General features: G+C 44.2%; 1 protein-coding gene across 3 annotated transcripts in view; it reads left to right on the top strand.

The window, feature by feature from the left end:
- The first annotated feature begins 5,610 nt into the window (after positions 1-5,610).
- ERG (ETS transcription factor ERG) overlaps positions 5,611-19,821 on the top strand; it is a 100,737-nt gene continuing 86,526 nt past the window's right edge. Inside the window, exon 1 of one of the 3 annotated variants that reach the window (XM_058834133.1) lies at positions 5,611-5,699. In XM_058834133.1, coding sequence (XP_058690116.1) covers positions 5,661-5,699 — 39 coding nt within the window. In that variant the 5' untranslated portion in view covers positions 5,611-5,660. Of the gene's footprint in view, positions 5,700-16,618; positions 16,637-19,821 lie in introns of those variants that run through there. The other 2 variants (XM_058834153.1, XM_058834170.1) reach the window with 2 other exon arrangements.

Here is a 19,821-nt window from a genome sequence, read left to right as displayed (position 1 = left end):
ACTGAGAATGGACATTTGAAGAAACCTCCTGGCTTGGCACATCTTTTCATGTTTTGGTTTTCTTGTCCTTCACTGTAGTTTTATTTGTGGTATTCACCTGCAAATCTTACCCTAACAGTAAATACTGACTGCACGTGAACAGCCTTGGCCGTAGCTTTTCTTGAGGGTGCAGATCTTTCCTCAAGGTTTTATTTTTGGGGCTTTTAAAACACTGAGAGGTTACAGTGAAAAAAGAAATTAAAAAAAAAAAAAAAGGAAGTGGTTATAGCCAACCACAAGTTAAACATAAAAGCTTTGAGCTCGTGTCATGCAGCTCTGCTGTGTCATAGCTCCCTGCCAGTGGAAGAGTTGTGGTGTTTCACGCTTACCTGATTTACAAATGTGAATTATAAACATTTCTGTGGCTCTTCTTCACTGGACACTGCTGGAGTTTGCATTTTGAGCCATTTTCCCCAGAAATCCAAGCCTGCAGGCACAGAGGGGCTGAGGCTGCCTCAGCCCATCCTGGGGCACCCCTTGGCTTCTTGGCAAACCCCAGGTGCCAGCAGGAGCTGCAGCACCTACTTCTAAACCTGCAAATATTAGAGAAGGATAGGCATAAACTTGCAGTACCATGTTGGGCAGGAAAGTTAATTTGTTTGCTTAGCAGCTCCCAAATTGCAGGCTTGTAAGGATCTTCTGAGTTTTTCCCACATCAACAAAGGCAGGGTGGGTGACTTTTTGGGCTGGTTCAAACAGTTTATTTCTGTGGATGAGGATTTCACCTCTTATTTCTTACTTCTGTTAAAGGACTTCATTAAAAAAAAATAATAACAATGTAGTAATTTCAGAAAAGCCCTATGGTATGAACGAAGTAACAGCATGGGGAAATAACTGCACTCTAGTTTTCTCTTAGTGCATCCTTGGCTATGTAGGCTGCTTCCAAAGTGCAGCAAGGCTAAATTTGGCTTAAATTTGCTACACAAGGGTTCCCATCATAACTGGAATTATTTTAGGTGTCCAGAAAGGCTGAATCTACCTAAGAAGTGCAGCTTCAACCTGCAGCAACAGGAGCTTATGCTGTTTGTGCACATCGCTGAGAACGGGTTTATAGTGCTCTGCCTTTCAGATATTCCAGCCTTTCTCTCTGTACACCGTGTTTGACCAGTGCTGGTGCAACCCAGGCACACAAAAAGAGATTTCCTGGAAAAACAATCCAGCAAGGGACATCTCAAAAGTTTTCCAACAGCTGAAAAACATCAGTTCTTTTAAAATATGTGACTAGTCCAGTTGCATGACAGTGTGAGGGGGTCTGAAAATCCTGCTGGCACTGACTTGGGATATTCTGCATAGCTGCTCAGGGATTCACCTCCTGTGAGTAATGGTAAACATCCTGAGTCCTGCTGGTAGAAATTTGGTGTGATGCCAGTGTGGTTATTCATCACACCAGAGTGTGCCAGTCCCAGTGCTGGGTGCCTGTCACAGGAAAAGGGGCTCTCCTCAAGCCCTTTGTGTTTGATTATTCTGCCAGTGCCATTCCGAGCTGTTCTCCTGTGTGATGTCCACATCTCAGGCAGCAGGGACACGAGATTCCTTGGAGAGAGCCTGCAGGCAGAGCTGTGTCTCCCTGACAGCCTTGGATCACCATTTAATATTGTCCTTGCTTTCTGTGCACCAGGAACCAGGCCCAGCGGTTCTGGCACCTCGTTTGCTGTTGATTAAACAGCCCTTCATCAGCCAGAATTGGCTATGTATTCCAAATATTATTCCTTTTGCAGAATAGTACTTTTAGCCTGGAAAAAAAAGGCTAAAGAGGGCAAAAGGAGGCTCATGGGAGCCTTGACAAGTTCCTGACACGAGATTGCAGCCAGAGCAGGGTTGGGCTGTGCTGCCAGGGAACAGGGACAGGAGGAGAGCTCAGGCCTCAGGCTGGGCCAGGGGAGGCTCAGGGTGGACAGCAGCAGGAATTTGCCCATGGAAAGGGAGCTCAGGCCTTGGCAGGGGCTGCCCAGGGAGCTTTGCAGTGCCCATCCCTGGAGGTGTCACCTGGACGTGGCACTCAGAGCTCTGGGCTGGGGACAAGGTGGGCATCGGGCATAGCTTGGACTCAATGAACTTTCAGGGCTTTTCCAGCCTCAGTGATCCTGTTACTTGTGATTTGGGCCACGTTCATTCCTGGCAAGGAGCAGCACAGGCCGTGTTTCTGTTTGCTGCAGCCCTGCTCTGCTCCATGTGGAACCTGGAGCCCTTCTGTGTCAGCCTTGCTCACTGCCCGGTCATGCCTCATTGCAGCACTTTGGTGCAGGGTTTAGAACACGTCAAGAGGAACCTGCTGGGGTTTCTTGGTGAGCACAGCATGCCAAGTTACTGAAAATGCACCTAAATCCCTGTCTGCAAGGTGAGAGGTTTGTATTCAGCCCCTGTATAAAGGGGACATTTGGCCTCAGTTATTTGGTAGCATATGTGTCCATTAAAAAGTTTGATGCTTTCGAGACATCTATAAAAAACAAAGAATAATGCAATCACATCTGGTGAGCTCTAGATCTGTACATGATTCCCCAACCCTTTGATGTATTTACATAACTCCCCAAATCTGTGCACAGAAAGACAACAGGCTCCAGGGTTTATCTATCTCCTGCATGGGATAGCACTGGCACACCCAGCTCTGGCTGGTTTTGTACAATATCTAGTTTCTGTCTTGATATTTTAATCTGTCCTGAGCATCAGAGGGGAATTTACATCTCCTGTCTCAAGTATTGCTACTTCTCACTAGTGCCATCCTTCTGTGTGACACTTTGAATGCAACAGAGGATGGAAACCAGTCCTAATGTACTGCTAAAGTTGGATTAGTAAATGTTAGCCTTGACTTGGGATGCCAGGAAGTGTAAGAAAACCTGCTCTGTGGCTACAAATTCCTCCTGTAGAATCACAGAATGGTTTGGGTTGGAAGGAATCATCTCATTCCATTCCCTGCCATGTGCAGGGACAGCTCCCACTGTCCCAGGTTGCTCAGTCTTATCCAGGATATCCTTCCAGGATAACCCTAAATCAGAAAGGCTGCTAAGCCAGTGTTTAACCTTCAGTTTGTGTTGTAATAGCCTTGTTTCAGTTTCCTGGAAAGAGACATCTCCCTAAACCAGGCTTTAGTGTCAGTTTTGGCTCTGAGCCTTAAAGTCCTGCTAATTTAGGGGATGCAGGGCAAACCCTATAGCTACGAACAGACCCTGTCACAGACCATCAAGCACAGACATGACCAGCGTGAAATTTGGGGTGAGGGTGGAGGAGGATCTGGCAATAGATACCAGCAAGTTTTTTCTCAAGTTAGCACTAAATGTCTGGAAGCTTCCAATTCCAGCCCGTAAAGGTGGAGCTGAAATAATGAAAATTGTATTTCTGTTTGGAACAAGCAAGGAAAACTGTCAGAGCCTTTTTTTTTTTTTTTAGCCATGATTTCCAGATAAAAATCATGTATTTTGCAGACAAGGACTTGTCCCACTTCAGAATAGTAAGACTGGAATATCCAGGTGAGAAAAAAGAATGCACTGCCAAAGGTTGAGTTTAAAGCAGAATTCCCCCTTTTAAGTTCATAACAGTACTAGGGAAAAGTCAAATGTCCAGAACAGTTACATACTCATTTTTCCAACTCATATTGGACAACATTTGCTTGTCTTTGATTCCCATTCCTTGTGGTGCAGAGTTGGCAACTGGTTTGCAAATGTTCTTTTGTCGTCTTCTCTTCCATAAAGGATCCATCTTTTCAGGGAAAAGATGTAAAATGAGTGGCCTGGATAGCTCAAACAACTTCTCTTTTACCCTGAGAGCTTCAAGACTGAGCTCTGAGAGAAAGGTTTGAGTGACACAGGGCATTTTTGGGATGGAGTTCCTGTCTCTGAGTTCAACACATATTTTCAAAGTATATTTTCACATATTTTCATATTTTTAGGTGTTGCTGGAAGTTGAGCAAAGGCCAGAATAAATCTGGATGTGGCACAAATCCCCTTTCCTGGGTGGGCTTCTTTAACTGGGGGCGAGGTGCAGTTGTGGCATCACAGTGCTGGGAGTATGAAAACACTGAAAACATGACCTAACACTGGATTCAAAATACTCTTCTGTCCAGTTTATGTGAAACTTAGCACTTTCCAGATCCTGTGTGTGATGTTTCAAAAGCTTAAAATATGAATCCCATAAATCCAATGAGGATATGGCAGGCATGGATTTACTGGGGAAGGGAGGGAGGGAAATAAAAGCACGTCAGTGCTGTTGGTGTTTCTGTCTGACTTCAATCTGAATAACATTGCTGGTGAAATTTTGCTTTTACTGAAAAAGCATCTCTTGCTTTTGAAGTTCTGTGGAAAAAAAAATCTTCATTTAAAACCATGATGTCAGTATCCCATTTGATCATCCACGTATAGCTGGGAAAAGTGGACAAAATGGGAATTTGGCTTGTTTAGGGATTTCTTCAGTAGGCCTTCAAATGAACTACTTTGTTTTCATGGATTTGAAGAGATTTGAAGGGGGGAAAGTTGGCTGTTCTAAGTAGTAAAGGGGAAATGTGCAAAGATCTGAATGGTGATGACTTTAATTGCACTGTTTAGTGCAATTTATGTAAATTAGACTTGAATAGTTCATAGATGGTCCCCTCACATCACTGTCTCTGGAGCAAGCTGCAGCTCGGTGTTAGCCAGGCAATATTTCCCCTAAATCAATAGGTAAAAATGCAGTTTGATTTTCAAGTTAGTGTAAACATGAGAGATAATGAAATTATAAAAAAAGGCTGATGCTGAGGAAAATTGCTGATTCCCTGATAGTGCCTTGTGCTTTAAAAGTTGAGCTCAAGATCATGGGCAGAAGGAAACCTCTCGTGTGAAAAATGGGAATTTCCAGTCTTTAAGGGAGAGGAGAAAAAGACAAGGTTACTTTAAATGATTCTCATGTTCCCCCATTTTCTCACATTTTCTAATTTTTTGATTTATTTATCCCAATTTATTAGCAGTTATTTGGTGTTCAAGTTACTGGGTAGTACTCCACATTATTTACATCAAATGCTGTTGCTATTTTAAAGAGCTTTAATGGTTTTCCACCCCCTACACATGCAGACAAATGCACCCCACCTGCCCCAGCCCCTCTGCACTCGATTACTGGACATGGATAAGGGATTCCAGAACATCCCTGTCTGAAGTGCTGTTAATTGAGGGTCTGGACCAGATTTGCAGCTCTTGTAAATGGGCACAGCTTCAGTGAAATGGTCCTTTTTAATATCAGCTGCAGATCTGTCCCAGTCCTGCTGTGTTTCTAAATTGGGAAGAATGGCTCGTGGAAATCTCTGATATCTTGGGTGAATAATGGGGCTGGGCAGGGCAGAGCAAGTCCCAGGTTCTTACTTTGGGAAAACCCTACATTGCAAATAAAGACCATTTTTCCATGAAAAAGTTTAGGGCTGAGTGTTTTCTCCTGCATGAAATAAATCCTCATCAGACCCTGTGGAGGCAGAAGTGTCTCGGAGCTTCAGCTGTGCTGAGTCTCGAGGAGGTCTGGTGAAGGAAAGATGCTTATCAGCCTATGAAAAGAGATTTATATTGAAAATAAACATTTAAAGTAAAATGATATGACTTTTGTTTCTCTGGTTATGCAGCTGCCTTGGGATCTGAGCTCCTGGTAAACACGTTGGCCTGTTAAAGGACATGATTCAGACTGTCCCCGATCCAGCAGCTCACATCAAGGTTAGTTTCCTGTTTATTGTGAGTCCTCAGATGTTTGGAGAGCCATAAAATTAAAGAATATGTACACATACCACAGCTTTTCTTGCATGTTTATAAACTGTGCTACTGCCCAGCATGGGATTTTTATTCCTCAATATTTACATGCTGTTGTCTGAGTCAGCCCTGCAGTCTTTGTTGCTGACACCTGTGTGATCTGCTCTGAAGCACGTGGATATTTTAAAGATAGCTTTCTCTAAAATTAACCCTCCTTGATCATCCTTTAATATTTGGTGTGTTTGATAAAATATACCTCCTTGAAAAATACAGGATTTCTATGTCCCTGATTCTGCTCCACGACATCCGGTGGCAAGCATTAAATTCAGCTGCAGAAGGAAAATGAGCATAATGCAAAAATTCAGATCCAAATAAGCATCCCTTACATATATTCAGTGCAATGTTTAAAACACTTTAAAACCAGCATTGGTTTGCTGCATTTCAGAAGGGAGTGTTTGTTTTTACTATATTATGACTATTATTATTGTTATTATTATTATTACCATTATTATTATTGCTGTGGTTTTCTTATCCTTCTTTATGGAAGACTTGGAACCTGTGAGATCTGGCAGATGTAGCTGTTGCAGAGAACAAGAGAATTTTGGGGTATTGCACACAAATTTCATCAGCAACTGGAGTGACAGGACAAACAGAAATGGGTTCAGACTGAAAAAAGGGGAAATTTAGGTTGGATATAAGGAAGAAATTCCTCCCTGGCAGGGTGGGCAGGGGCTGGGATGGAATTGCCAGAGCAGCTGGGGCTGCCCCTGGATCCCTGGCAGTGCCCAAAGCCAGGCTGGACATTGGGAGCAGCTGGGACAGGGGGAGGTGGCCCTGCCATGGCAGGGGTGGCACTGGATGAGCTTTTGTGGACTCTTTCACTCTTTCTGCCTGCCTTTCTGTCTATTTTTCTTTGAAGTTACATTTTCTGCAACTACTTTCATGGAGTTTCTCCTCAGTTGGCTGCCATCTACCAGTCAGCAGCTCTTTCTAGAAAAAGCCTCACTTTACAACTTATTTTTAACTGAAGCATAGAATAAAAATGAAATATTATTTTAAACAACTCCCTTTTTCTGTAAAACTCAGTGAATGAAAGAATCTCTCTCTCTCTATCCTTCTGTGTTGTTTTTGGGTCCTGTTTATTTACCAGGATGAGTTGCAGTAGTGGGAGAGCTTGTTCTTTCCCCCTCTCCAGGTTTTCCAAACCCAGCAGTTCCACAGCCTTTTTGTCCTCAGTTGTTTTTATGGAAAGAGCAGAATAACAAATCCTCCTCCCCTCAAAAAAATTGAGTTTTTGCCTCAACATGGGTTACAACCAGTAAGACTTGAAAACATTGAGGGGGATTTAGTACCTCTTCATGCTCTTTAAATGCCCACAGCAGCAGAAATAACATAAAGAATAACTCAGTTTCGTGCTCTCTGCCAAAACTGGTGCCCAAAGAAGGTTTTTGTAACCACAGGAGTTAGTGGGAGAGGGCAAGGCTGGGTATGAAAGTATCTTATTACAGCAAGAGAGCTGCATAAAAATCTCTGTAATGGCGAGTTCAAGGGAATTCTAGGAGTCTGTTCTCAGCAGAGCATCACCCCAGAGTTGCTGTTTTATTGAAAAAGGGTGTGAGGAAGGCAATTACTTTAATGCTGTGTTTGGGGTAGGAAAGCTGGCCAACTCCACTCCAAATCCTTCTGATTTCTGTTTATGTCATTAGGGCCTGCTGTGGTCTGAACACATTCTTTGGAAAGCAGCCATGGATGCTCGGGTCATTTTGGCTTTAAAAGTGGACACAGCTACATTCTTAAAAACAAGGCAGCATAAAGTGCAGGGGATGTGAGAAAGCCTCTTTGGTGTGGTGGGCTTTTCTGTGTGCACTGCTCACAGCTCTGGGTGCCCCCAGCATGAGAAGGACATGGAAACAAGTCCAGAGCAGGCCACAGAGTTGATCAGAGAGACTGGAGAACCTCCCCTATGGAGACAGGATGAGAAGGTTGGGATTCTCCAGCCTGGAGAAGAGAAGGTTTTGTGGAGCCTTCACAGCACCTTCCAGTGTCCAAAGGGGCTACAGGGAATCCAGGGAGGGACAATGCATCAGGAATTGGAGTGACAGAACAAGGGGAACAGCTTCAAACTGGAGCAGAGGAAATTTTAGTTAAGTTATTAGGAAAAAATTCCTCCCTGTGAGGGTGGGCAGGGGCTGGGATGGAATTGCCAGAGCAGCTGGGGCTGCCCCTGGATCCCTGGCAGTGCCCAAGGCCAGGCTGGACATTGGGAGCTCCTGGGACAGTGGGAGGTGTCCCTGCCATGGCAGGGGTGGCACTGGATGAGCTTTAAGATCCCTTCCAACCCAAACCATTCCATGATTTGAAGATTCTATGATCTCTCATTGCTGTTATGATGCAGAGGAGACAAACTGGGTTCATTACAATCATCACTGATGAGGTTTTGTTTAATTATCTGTATTCTGTCACATGGTGGTGTTTCTTTATATCCTTCAACAAGCAGACACAGCCTCATCCATGCACATTTAGAGCTGGAACTTTGAAAATTCAATTTCTGGGAAGTGTCTGGATTATTAAGATTTGGCAGATTTCAAGGTTTAAGTTTTCTGCCTGAACATGTGCAGAGAAATAATGCAAAATATACAAGAATAAGGCAAGATGAATACTCAGAGATGCCTTCTTTTCACAAATGGGGATTTCATGTGCATCATGTGAGTTTTGTGTGGACTGTTTTGAAATCAGCCTGTTCTGGTACCAGAAGGAAAATACAACAAATCTCAATGTTCTTGTGCTCCATCCCTGAATGGAGCTGGATTCTTACCCAGAATTACCCATTCTGCACCCAGGCAGATCCTGTCCAATTTTGGGAATGTTTGGAAAGCCTCAAAGTGTGTGTCCTCCTTCTGTTTGGGCAGCTTCATTCCAGAGATACTAAAGATTAAGCTTTACATTTTTCAACTTCAATGAAGCATCTGACATTGATCTGGTGACCCTGTGGCTCCCTAATGTGTAATTCTACTGGAGTCACGACCTTGTGTTTTGTCCAAGCACAAAGGAAAGAAACATTTGATGTGGACAAGAAAAAGGATGGATGTTTTCAGATTTTCATTTCTAGTTCAGCAAAATATGGGGAATTCTGACCCTGATCTTTGAGCAGCTTAAGACATTGAGTGCCCGTAAGAGAACTGAAATAAATAAACCTCCTCACATGGATAAAATTGTGGCTTTGTGTAGGCAAGAGTGTCGTTTACACACTCTTTAATGTGATATTTTTGTTGTTTTGTTATCATTAAACTCCAGTTCTTACAACCATAGTCACAGAAAAACTCCAAAATGCTGCCTGAGATTTACGTATTTTGTTTTTAGGGATTTATGCTCTGTAAATATTGACCTTTAAATAAACCTTGTATTTTTTTAAGGGGTTAAATTCTGGTTTCAAAAAGGGTCAAATGTCTGTTTGACTTTAGTTAGCTTGGGCCATCACTGTGAGGGGATTGTGTGGAACCAGTTCTCAAAAAAACAAGTTACTGCTGTTCCTGTGGGCCTCACTGGGAGAGGAGAGTCTCAGGCATGGTGTAGAAAAAAAAATAAATAAAAATAACTGTATTTATCAGTAATAGTGTCTTTCCTGGCATAATGGGTGTGATTTTCATTGAGTCAAGGCCAGTGGAAGATTTGGTCTGCTCACGTTTCGTTGGTCTGATTTTTCTGTTTGTTGGTGATGATTTTGAGATGTGGGATGGCTGAAGAGGTGGGTGAATGGCAGCAGCTTGTGGGTTGTTTTTCATTGCAGAAGGTGGAGAATGGGAACAATTTACACCCCAGACAGCTTAATCAAAGAGGACATTCTTGATAAAAAGTTCTCCAAGGGCATCAAACATTTCAAGCCAAGCTTGGCTGGTCTGTGTCTCTGCAACCTCATTTGTTCTGTGGATGTAACTGAGGTTGCTGCCTCTGAATCTGTCAATTTTGGGTTATCAAATCTGGAAGCTGTTCCTGATACTACAGTGAATGAAAACCTGGTTTTCATTATTCACAATAATGAAATTCATATCATTCATTATTTCAGATGAAATAAAAGCATTATTCCACAGCAGTTTCTGAAAACCACTCCTGAATTTAACACTTCTCTGCCTGGGTTGTGGTGGCAAATCCACATTTCCATGCACAGCATCCCACATTGTCACTGGAAGTATCACAAAAGCTGACTCCAGAACTCATTTGTTGTGCAAAGAATATGTTGGATTTCCAGTTGTGTCAGTGTAGAGCTGCTTCTGGATTTACCTAATCTGCTGTGTTGTGGTTAAATCTGATTTTTTTAGGTGGTATTATTTGTTAAGGAGCATATTCTGGGTCTGATATAATCTGTTATTTTTCCTGGAATTGTAGAGTCTCTAAATAGGATCCAAGACTTTGTTATGCTGGGAGTTTTGTATGCACAATACAATCTCTGACTGAACAGGCAGGGGGAAAAGAAGGGAAGGACAACAGAAATTATTATTATTATTATTATTATTATTATTATTATTATTATTATTATTATCATTATCATTATCATTATCATTATCATTATTATTATCATCATTATTATTATCCAGGATAAGGAGGGTAAAGCCAGGCTTTTACCCCCACTACTTTTTGGGGTCTTGCCTGAGCCAGAAGCCTGGTCCTTGTGGATTCTCTGCATGGCTAAAGCAATTCTTTCATTGCTTATGAAGTGGTGTTTGGGCAGCTCAGCTGGGAGTGAGAGCATGGAAATCCCAGCCAAGAATACAAAAAGCTTTGCCCAAAGCCCCACGTGAAGCAAACTGAGAGCCACTACAGCCTGGATGAGGAGGTGATCCATGTGGAGCGTGGAGCTCTGCTGAATCTCAGCCTGCCACCAGGTGATAACATACTCCTGTCCCTTCCAGAAAACAGGGAATAACTGCTCCTGAAAGCAGCTAATGACTGATGAGCCAGCCCTCCTCCAGGCATGAATCAGTGATGACCCCATCAAAAGTCCTGCAGTGGCCTCTCGCTGGGAGAAGGTGCCTTTAGCCCCGGAGCAGGGAGGTGAACAAGCTCCTGGATGTTACCTGGGTTGCAATCTGGTGCCTGGCAGCTGCTCAGGGATAACTGCTGCCTGCTTCATGATAGATGTGAAAAGGTTTCAGTAGCAGCAGCCCCCAAAGCTGAACAGTTGTAGCTCCATCCCCTTTTCTTACCTCTCACTGTGGGCTTCATTCATTATTCTGGCGAAACTTTAAAAGCTCTTCCCCTGTTTTAGTACTGACAGGGTAAAACCACAGTTTGAGTTTCAGTGCTCTTCTTACTAATTGTGCTGGATTACAGCCCCTAAATCTTGTTTGAATGATCACCACAGCTTACTCTGTGTCCTCAGAAAATGAATTTTACTGTGGATGAGTTTATAAACTGAGTTTACCGTGGGTGTGGGTGGTACTCCTCCCCTCTCGTCCTCATTCAGAGCTCCCACACTGCCAGGGTTCAGATCTGCTGTTCCATTTCCCTCCTGTGTCAGCACACATCAGTTACCTCTAATAATGCCAGAATCACTACTGGATTTGAACTCTGGAATCCCCTCCTAGGCAGGAATTGTGATTCACTTCTCAGCAGCTTAAAATTCTGGATGGTAACCAAATGATTGCCATAGAGTTCCAGTGAGTAAATTCTTGCTGCTTTTTATTTTTTCTTTGCTCTTGAACTCTACCTCTTCTGTCTGCCTGAGCAAGTACGTCCTTGCTAAAGGAAAAGAGAGATAATGGCTTCTGTGTGCTATAATTGATGAACTTTCAGCAATTCGGAGCAAATCCAAGATTGCTGCCAACAACCAGATGGAAAACAGTGTTAATGACATGTTCAAAGAAGAGTATGCTGTTTTGATAGGGGATGGTCTAGAGACTTTAATCTCTATTGTTATAGGGACTAATGGCATGGATAATTCCTTAAGTGGGGCCATTTTTAAACAAAAATTATCTTCTTCATAAGCAGAAAAGAGCAAACTAAAGAGTACCAAATGCATTTTCAGAGCTCTGGCTGATAGATGTGCTTTACACGAACCCTTTGTTACATCGAGTCAGATGTGTTTAAATCTCATTTCTGCAGTCTGCCAGACGGTTAAAAGTCTGGATATTTCCATTGGTGGTGGGTAGAAATCATAAAATGGATGGTCTTGAAAGCCAGAGCCAGGGTGGGAAGCTGAGGGTGGGGAGAAGCTACGAGAAGTTGAGAAAGACAAGACAAACTGGAACAGGAACAAAACCGGTTATACTCTGGGGACACTGAGAAAGAAGATTCATCCTGTTCCTATTGCTCTGCTCTGGAGCCTGGAGTGGGACTGAGGGCTTCCAAATCTCAGCCTGTAAAGGTCTCTCAAGCCCACTGCCAAAATATTTGTCCCCTCTTCCTAAGGTCCTGCCCACCCTGGCATGTGCGGTCAGCAAATCCACGAGCCCAAGTGCCCAATGCTGTTTTGTGCTTCCAAAGCTGTAATTTTTGTGTGTGGCTTCATTGAGATCACTGAAGGGAAGGGGTGCAAGAAAGTCTGGCTCTGGAGCAGCCTTGGGCCTCTCTAAAGGACTGTGTCCTTCTTCCTTGAAAATTGATTACAGAAACCACCTGCCCTGGGCTATCCTCACACAGATCTGCAGAGCAAATGCTAAAGATGTGTGGAGATGAGGTCTGAGCAACTCAGAGGTTACTGTTTAACATACACTGGGTTTGTGTTTTGCCTTCATCTGGCCACAAATAGGCCAAGCAATGGGTCATTTTTCACCTTTCCTGAGGGATGATTCCCCAGGACTCGTTACTGTGAAGCATTTCCTCATATTCAGCTACTCTGTATGGGTTCAAACTCCTCAATTTCACACTGACTTTTCTCCTCCTCATCTTCTTGAAGAGGGAGATTTATAGGGAGAGCTGAGGGGAGGTTGCCAAGCACCCTCAGCGTGTGCACATTTGTTCTGCTTAGGGTCCATTTTGGGTGGTGGGGATGAGGCAGCTTCGCCCCTCACCTCTGCATCTAGCCCAGCTTTCAGCTGTCCTGGCTGTTTGGTCACAAATTGGTCATAAATGATCACTTTGTTACACTTCTGATAATGCCTTGGAGGGCTGAAAGGCATTTTCCAGGAGCTGCTGCTCCAGAAGCCCAGACAGGGATAAATGATTCTCTTGGACTTGCTGATGTGCTTCATCTGTTCAAAAATGAATCTCTCCTCTCTCTCACTCTTCCTGCTCTTCCTCCTCTCTCTCTTCTCTCCCTTTTTAGAAAATCTCGTATTTCAACATATTCTAAGCTCCATCCTCTTTGAATGAATTTTTACTTCATTATTTCCTACCCATGTTCTTATCTCCTCAAGGCTCTTTTGGATTATTCCACCAATCCTGTTGGTGTCCCAGAGCTGACTTTGGGGTGCAGTATCTTTGGCTGATGTGTTGTTTTATCCCCTTCTTTAGATTGTTAATTCAGACATTACCTCATAAACAATTATGGCATTTGATTAGATACCTTTCACCAACCTCCTATTTTATCATTTGCCATAAGTCTTTTCCTGTTGTTCTGTAGGATGTTTTCAGACTCCCAGTATTCTTTCTCAAGACAATTCAAATTCTTGTTGTGGAAAATCTTCCTTGGCTCAAGTCAGTAGGGAATATTTGGGTATTTCCATACATGCTTAATTAGAGAAATTGATTCTGTGTAATATGTGTTTTCCTGGGGCAATTTTGTTTATTTCTCAAAAAAATGTATCTTGTCCTCACCTAGAAGAGCAGAAGGGGTAACTGCTGTGCCCCTAAAATCCCGTGTTTGTGTGCCCAATGAGTTCTGTTCCCAAGAGACCCTACAGTGCTTCCTTCACCACCACATCCTCCTCAGAAATTCAGCTTTTTGCTGCCTAATAACCTGTAAACCCCAAATTTTGCCCTCCAGATTTACAGCATGTTTAAATTCAACTAATATGAGTGACTTTTACTGTAAGATATAAATCCCAGAATGTTTTGGGGTAGAAAGGACCTTAAATCCCATCCAGTGCCATCCCCTGCCATGGCAGGGACACCTCCCACTGTCCCAGGTGCTCCCAATGTCCAGCCTGGCCTTGGGCACTGCCAGGGATCCAGGGACAGCCCCAGCTGTGCCAGGGCCTGCCCACCCTCCCAAGGAAAGATTTCTTCCTAATATCCCATCTAAACCTACTCTCCTACATCTCCAGGCCTGTGATTCTGTTGCTTCCAGTGTTTTGGGGGTTTTATTTTGTGACATGGAAGGGATCATTTGTTCTGCTGCTGAGGCTTAAAAGAGTGTTTGGCATGTGTGTTGTGTATTCCATATCATCTGTGATTGCCTTGGATCAAAGAGATAAACTTGCTGGCAGTCATTATCACCTCCTTGAACAGCAGTAAATGTTCAGTGGGACACTGTAACCTGCTATTGCAAATTCAAATTACACTGGGAAGGAGGGAGGTGAATCTGAGGTGTGCTGTGAGCCTTCCAGGGTGGGCTGACACAGGTTTCTATCCACAGTCACTTAGTCACACAGAGAGATTTTCCAAGATCCCAGAAACTTGGCATGTCCAGGCTGTGAATAATGTGGGAGAAATCCTGGCACAGGCTGCCCAGAGAAGCTGTGGCTGCACAATTCTTGGAAATCTTCATGGCCAGGTTGGATGGGACTTGGAGCATTCTGGGAATAGTGGAAGGTGTCCCTGCCCTGTCCATGGCAGGGCTGGTTGGAACTGGATGCTCTTCAAGGTCCCTTCCTTCCCAAACCATTAAATTACTTTAAGCAGTATCTGGGTTCCCTTCTTAAAGAAAAGGGGAGACCTTTATTAGGAAGGGGTTCCTTTTCCTTGGGAAGCACCTATGTCTTTGCACTCTTTCCATGGGGACTTGGTGAAGTTCGACTAAGCACAGAGGGACTTGTGTTTAGCTCTTTGTTAGATTGAATCTGCTCAGCCTGGAGAGGAGCCCCAGCTGAGAGGGGCTCTCAGTCCTGGCTGTCCCTGGGTGTCCCTGTCCATCCCTGGCTGTTTCTGGGCTGTCCCTGGCTGTCCCTGGGTGTCCCTGGCTGTCCCTGTCCATCCCTGTCCATCCCTGTCCATCCCTGTCCATCCCTGTCCATCCCTGGCTGTCCCTGTCCATCCCTGTCCATCCCTGTCCATCCCTGTCCATCCCTGTCCATCCCTGGCTGTCCCTGGGTGCAGGAGGGGCAGAGCAGGCCCAGGCTCTGCTCCAGGCCCAGCAATGGCACCAGAGCCACGGGCAGGGGCTGAGCCCAGCAATTCCCCCTGCACAGGAGGCACAACTTGTGCCCTGGGCAGTGCCCAGCCCTGAGCAGAGAGCAGAGAGGGGCTGGAGTCTCCTCCTGGGGATATTGCAGAGCCCTCTGGACACAGCCCTGTGCCCGCTGCTCTGGGATGGCCCTGCTCCAGCAGGGATCCACCATGGTTCCTTTAGCCATTCACTGTGACACAGCTGGCAGGCTTGTCCAGGTCTGGGACAGCAGAACTTCCCTGCCCAACACTTGGACTAAAAGGCCCTGAAAAGGAACTCAGAATGTACAAAAAAATTGTTTAAAACCTAAGTGGAGGCCAGCTGAGGATTCAGTTAAGGGCAGCCACCGACTCCTAAGTTAAAGCTTCAGAAAATCTCTCCAGTTCCCCCAGAGCTGTCCTAGAACTGCAGCCAGCCGGCTCACAGCTTGTCAGCCATGGCAGAGATGTTATTAACTGAGACAGAGGAAAATATACTTTCAGTTATTACATGCTAATAAAGCACAAACTAAACAAATTTAGGCAACAGGAGCAATTATGCCATTAAACATTTAACTGCAAGATTGATTTTTAAATTACTAATAATCTAAACCAAAGCGTGCACACACACAAAGAGGAAGGGGGAGGAAGGGGGAGGAAGGGGGAGGAAGGTAATTTTACCAATTGAATCTAATCAGGGCCTCAGTTCAAATGCATGGCTGTAAATACGTAAGATCTGATGCAAGAGCAGAAGTGGAACCAGGATGGATGAACTTTCCTCACTTGACCAGATTCTTCTGGCTGGGAGGAAGTTAAACACATGGGGTGGGGGAACTTGGGGAGCTGGGTTATCTCCAGAGCTCCCTTCAGATCCTGGTCTGTGTTCCTGAGCTGCCTTTTGGAATGGACAGGGAGCAGTGAACTGAGGCACAAACCGTGGGCTCAGCCTCGTGTTTGCCTGAGCCCTTCCACGTTCTGCAGAGGAGGATGAGCTGGATCACTCCTGAACTGGGAGGGAATGGAAAAATTCCCATCTTCACCTGGAAAAAACCTGTTTTCTGTTCCTGGGCTGCAGCAGAAGGTGGGTTTGAAGATCAGGGTGGGACATTCTCACAGCTCCAGGGTTGTATTTGTTTTTGGAGTTTATGGCAGGGCTGCTCCATTCGAAAAAGTATAAATCTTAATCAAATAAAACTGATGTGCTGCCATATTTACCCAGTCTCACTAGTTGTCCTACATCATGTTTTAGCATATAAGTTACATGACAGAGTTATCCAGGGGTTGCCAGCTGACACAGAAACAAACCCTCATGTTAAATTGCCTGCAGATGTCCTCTTCCAACTCCTGTAAGGAACTTCTACCAGTTCTCTCTCTCCCCCCTGCTTTTTTTTTTTTTTTTTTTTTTTTGGTGTTAAATAAAAGCAGCAGAAGAGGGGGAAAACAATCTCAGTTGAATCTCTGTGCTGGTGCCTCTGTTTGCAGGACAGGAAGCCTTAAGAAGACAATGCAATTTATAGGCAGGCGCAACAAAAAACCCTGTAAGGATTTCCATGAGCCTTAGTGGACCAAATGAGTCGTGGTTCTTTTGAAGGCTGGAGCTGACTGAATAATGCCAAGTTTAAGGCTGCCAAGGTGGGCTTTTCAGAAGATTCACACCTGAGGAGGTGAGAAGATCTTTATGTTCTGTTGGCTGTAATTTATCTGATACTCGAATTCATGGTTAGAGTTTCAACCAGGCATCCCTTTTGTTTGAATATTAATCTAAAGAAATCAGGATTTTATCTGATGGATTTAAATTCTTGCTCTGTTTGGCAGAAATCCCCACGTAAGGTTGTGACATTCTTGAAAACATTCACTGTTTTCATTTGCATAATTAGGAATCTTTGTTTTGTTTTCATTGTATGAATTTACTGGAGTTTGTGAACTTTTTGCCTGGCTGTCTCCCTTGGTTGGGGAAATCACAGAATGTTGGTTTTTTTTTTTTCCCTGGCTGGAGGAGTATGGGCTATTTATGCTTAGTTTTAAAATAGACTTTTCTGTGAGTGCTCGCACTGCTCTTTGCAATGGGATATTTCTGGAGGATCAGCCTGGCCAAAAGCAACTGCAAAAGGTTAGTGGAGAGCAGAGCTCCCATTTAAACACCTACCTGAAGGAGCCAGCCCTTCAAAAGCTGGGAGTGCCAAACAACTCCTGCTTGGAACAATGGGAGCTGCTGAGCGCCGACAGCTTCCGAAAATCTGGCCTCACGTGGCTTCAAAAGGAGATTAATTAGCAAGTCCAGCAAAATTGTTGGGTTTTTTTAGGGTTGCTTAATTCTTTTTCTGGGCTTGCTCAGTTCTGCATGGAGAGTATTGTGCTTGAGGTGTGCTCAGCAGTGGCAGGTGGTGGAGGTTCTTCCTGGCAAGGTGGAGTTCCAGGTGGGATGGGAGGCAGGCAGGGAGCTGGGCAGCTGTTTCCCGAGGTTTTTTCAGGAGAGCTTTGGCCAAGAATGTTGAACTTTGCTGGGCAGGTAGAAGGAAAGCCCTGGGGAGCTCCCTCTCTAACAACCCCACATGGATGGGTTTTTTTTCCATAGTTTTCCCATTTGTCTTAAACTGCTTCGGAAGTGACATAAATGAAACCAGAAAGGGCCTCTCTGGCATTACTGAAATAGGGATGTCCAGATGGGAAATTACAGTAATATCACTTGTGCATTTTAACTTCATGTCCTGTGCAACTTCCATGTGTGGGCAAAGGAGATAAATTTGCTCTCTGGAGCTACACGTGTGCGTTGCTCTTTTGATTAAGCCTGAAACACATTTCTCTTCCCTTTCTGTGATCATGGAGTGAGGTCTGCAGGAAAAATAGGATTAGAAATAAATGTTTTGGGGGCTGTATTTCCAAACTAAGCTATCCTTTTAGCTTTCTGTATTGTCATTTTAAAAAAAGTTCTATTTATCACAAATCACCCGCCATTCTTTTCATTAACACAGACCAAGAGCAGTAAGAGCGTGCTAAAACGAAGGAAGATTACTTCTGAAAATCAAATAACGAGTTTTGGTTATTGTTGCTTTTCAAGCATGGCAAGCAGGTTGGCGACCAATATGTTTGCAAACGACCTAAGTCTTCCCTTCCAGTGGTAATCCGTATTCTTTTGAAAAGCTAATAAAAGTGGTGTATGAAAGAAATTCCTGGGGCACTGCAGAACTCACCCTCCTAGGGAGAGAGCCAGATGTGCTGGTTAATAACCTTGCAGGCATTCAAAGCCAGGGCAGTAACTTGGTATCACCTAAGCCAGACGTTGTGTGTTGGTGCAAGGCAATATCACATCCTGGTCACATTCGCAGCAGAGAGCTGCAAGACATGTGGAGTCTTATTAAAGGAAGGGGAGGGGGGGAAAAAAAAAAGAAGGAAAAGAAAAGGAGGGGACAGGCAGAAGGAGAGGGAGACAATGTGTCTGTCCTGAGAAGCAGCAAAGGAGCAGACACACTGCTCCACATGTGCGTTAGTCTGTCAGCCTGGATTCTGCTCTCCAGATGTTGGGGTGGATCCTATGGCAGGGACTACGGAGTTAAAAAGGGATTTTCAAAGAAATCACATTTTAGGGGTGAAATTAACATCTCCAGGTTTTTCAAAATGCAGTCTCTCGGTGTGATTTTTCAGAATGCTTTAGTGAAATAACGAATTCTAGATTTAATGGTTTTTACAGCCTTGCTTGGCAGCACCTCCTCCAAACACAAATGTTTGTGTGTGAAACTTGTCAGTGGCTTTTAGAACCAACATGCCTCAGAGTAAAAAGCACATTAAAGTTGTTCTCAGACCAGTCCTAGTGAACTGAAAATTGTTTGTGGCGGGGGTCCCGAAATTTGATGGATCTTTCTCAAAGCTCCATCTCTCTGAATCAAACCCTCAGAGAGCTTTGGCCATCACATCAAAACGGTGCTTGTGCATAACAAAAACATCTATATTTGCAGTGGCAATCAGAATACATCAGCGTCAAGTTAAGATTTTTTTTATTTAGAAATGCCAAATTTGCTTTCCCAGGCGCGGCAGAAAAATAAATCACTTATGGCATTTATGGTATATTTGTAATCCGAAACCGGCGGCTTCGCGTTACCGGGCACGACGTGTGCGGCAGATAAACAAACACTGCACAAAAAAAAAAAGAGAAGTCCCAGCTTTGTCTGCCTGACACTTCACCTCTGTGATGGGGTCCCACAACCAGGGCCACATGTGCCTTCCTGTCGTGTTTAGGTTGAGCCAGGCTCAGCCCTGGGCTGGTCCTCGTGGCAGCACTGGGGTGTTCCATGGGGACGAGGTTCGTGCCTGGCCAGCCGTGGCCATTGTGAGGGGAAAGGGAGAACCTCCGTGGATAAATATTTATGTGAATGCATTAAACAATGTGGTTGTTCTTGCCTGGAGATCTTTCATGAGGAATGCAACACTGATGTGAAAAGATGGTGATACACAAATATTACCAAATTTCACGTTCATGGCTGATAGGGAGTCTCTTCTTTCAGCTGGTGCAGGAGTGTGGATGCATGAAAACTCCAATCGTGGATTTGCAATCATGTTGCAAATAGAAATGAGGCAATTTTATGTCAGTATTAGGACAGAGCATTCTGGAAGCAGTCTGGGTGTTTTCATACATAATCATGGCTTCAGTAAAATCGTGCATTTACAGAGGCAGCTGGTGTGACTTTTCCTGAGTTGGAATAGGATCAGCTAAGTAGGGCTTGTGAGAAATCCCAGTTTGTAGTTTTGGTAAAAGCCAGAATCACAGATAGAGATTTCTTAGTGGTATTTTGCTGTTGGACACGATCTTGACTCTGCTGGGAATCCCAAACATGAGTGGACCTCTGCAGTCCTT

The sequence above is a fragment of the Poecile atricapillus genome, chromosome 1, assembly GCF_030490865.1.
Source record: "Poecile atricapillus isolate bPoeAtr1 chromosome 1, bPoeAtr1.hap1, whole genome shotgun sequence".
Classification (NCBI taxonomy): domain Eukaryota; kingdom Metazoa; phylum Chordata; class Aves; order Passeriformes; family Paridae; genus Poecile; species Poecile atricapillus.
Note: the sequence above shows the minus strand (reverse complement) of the source record. Positions and strands in the feature narration are given on the sequence as shown.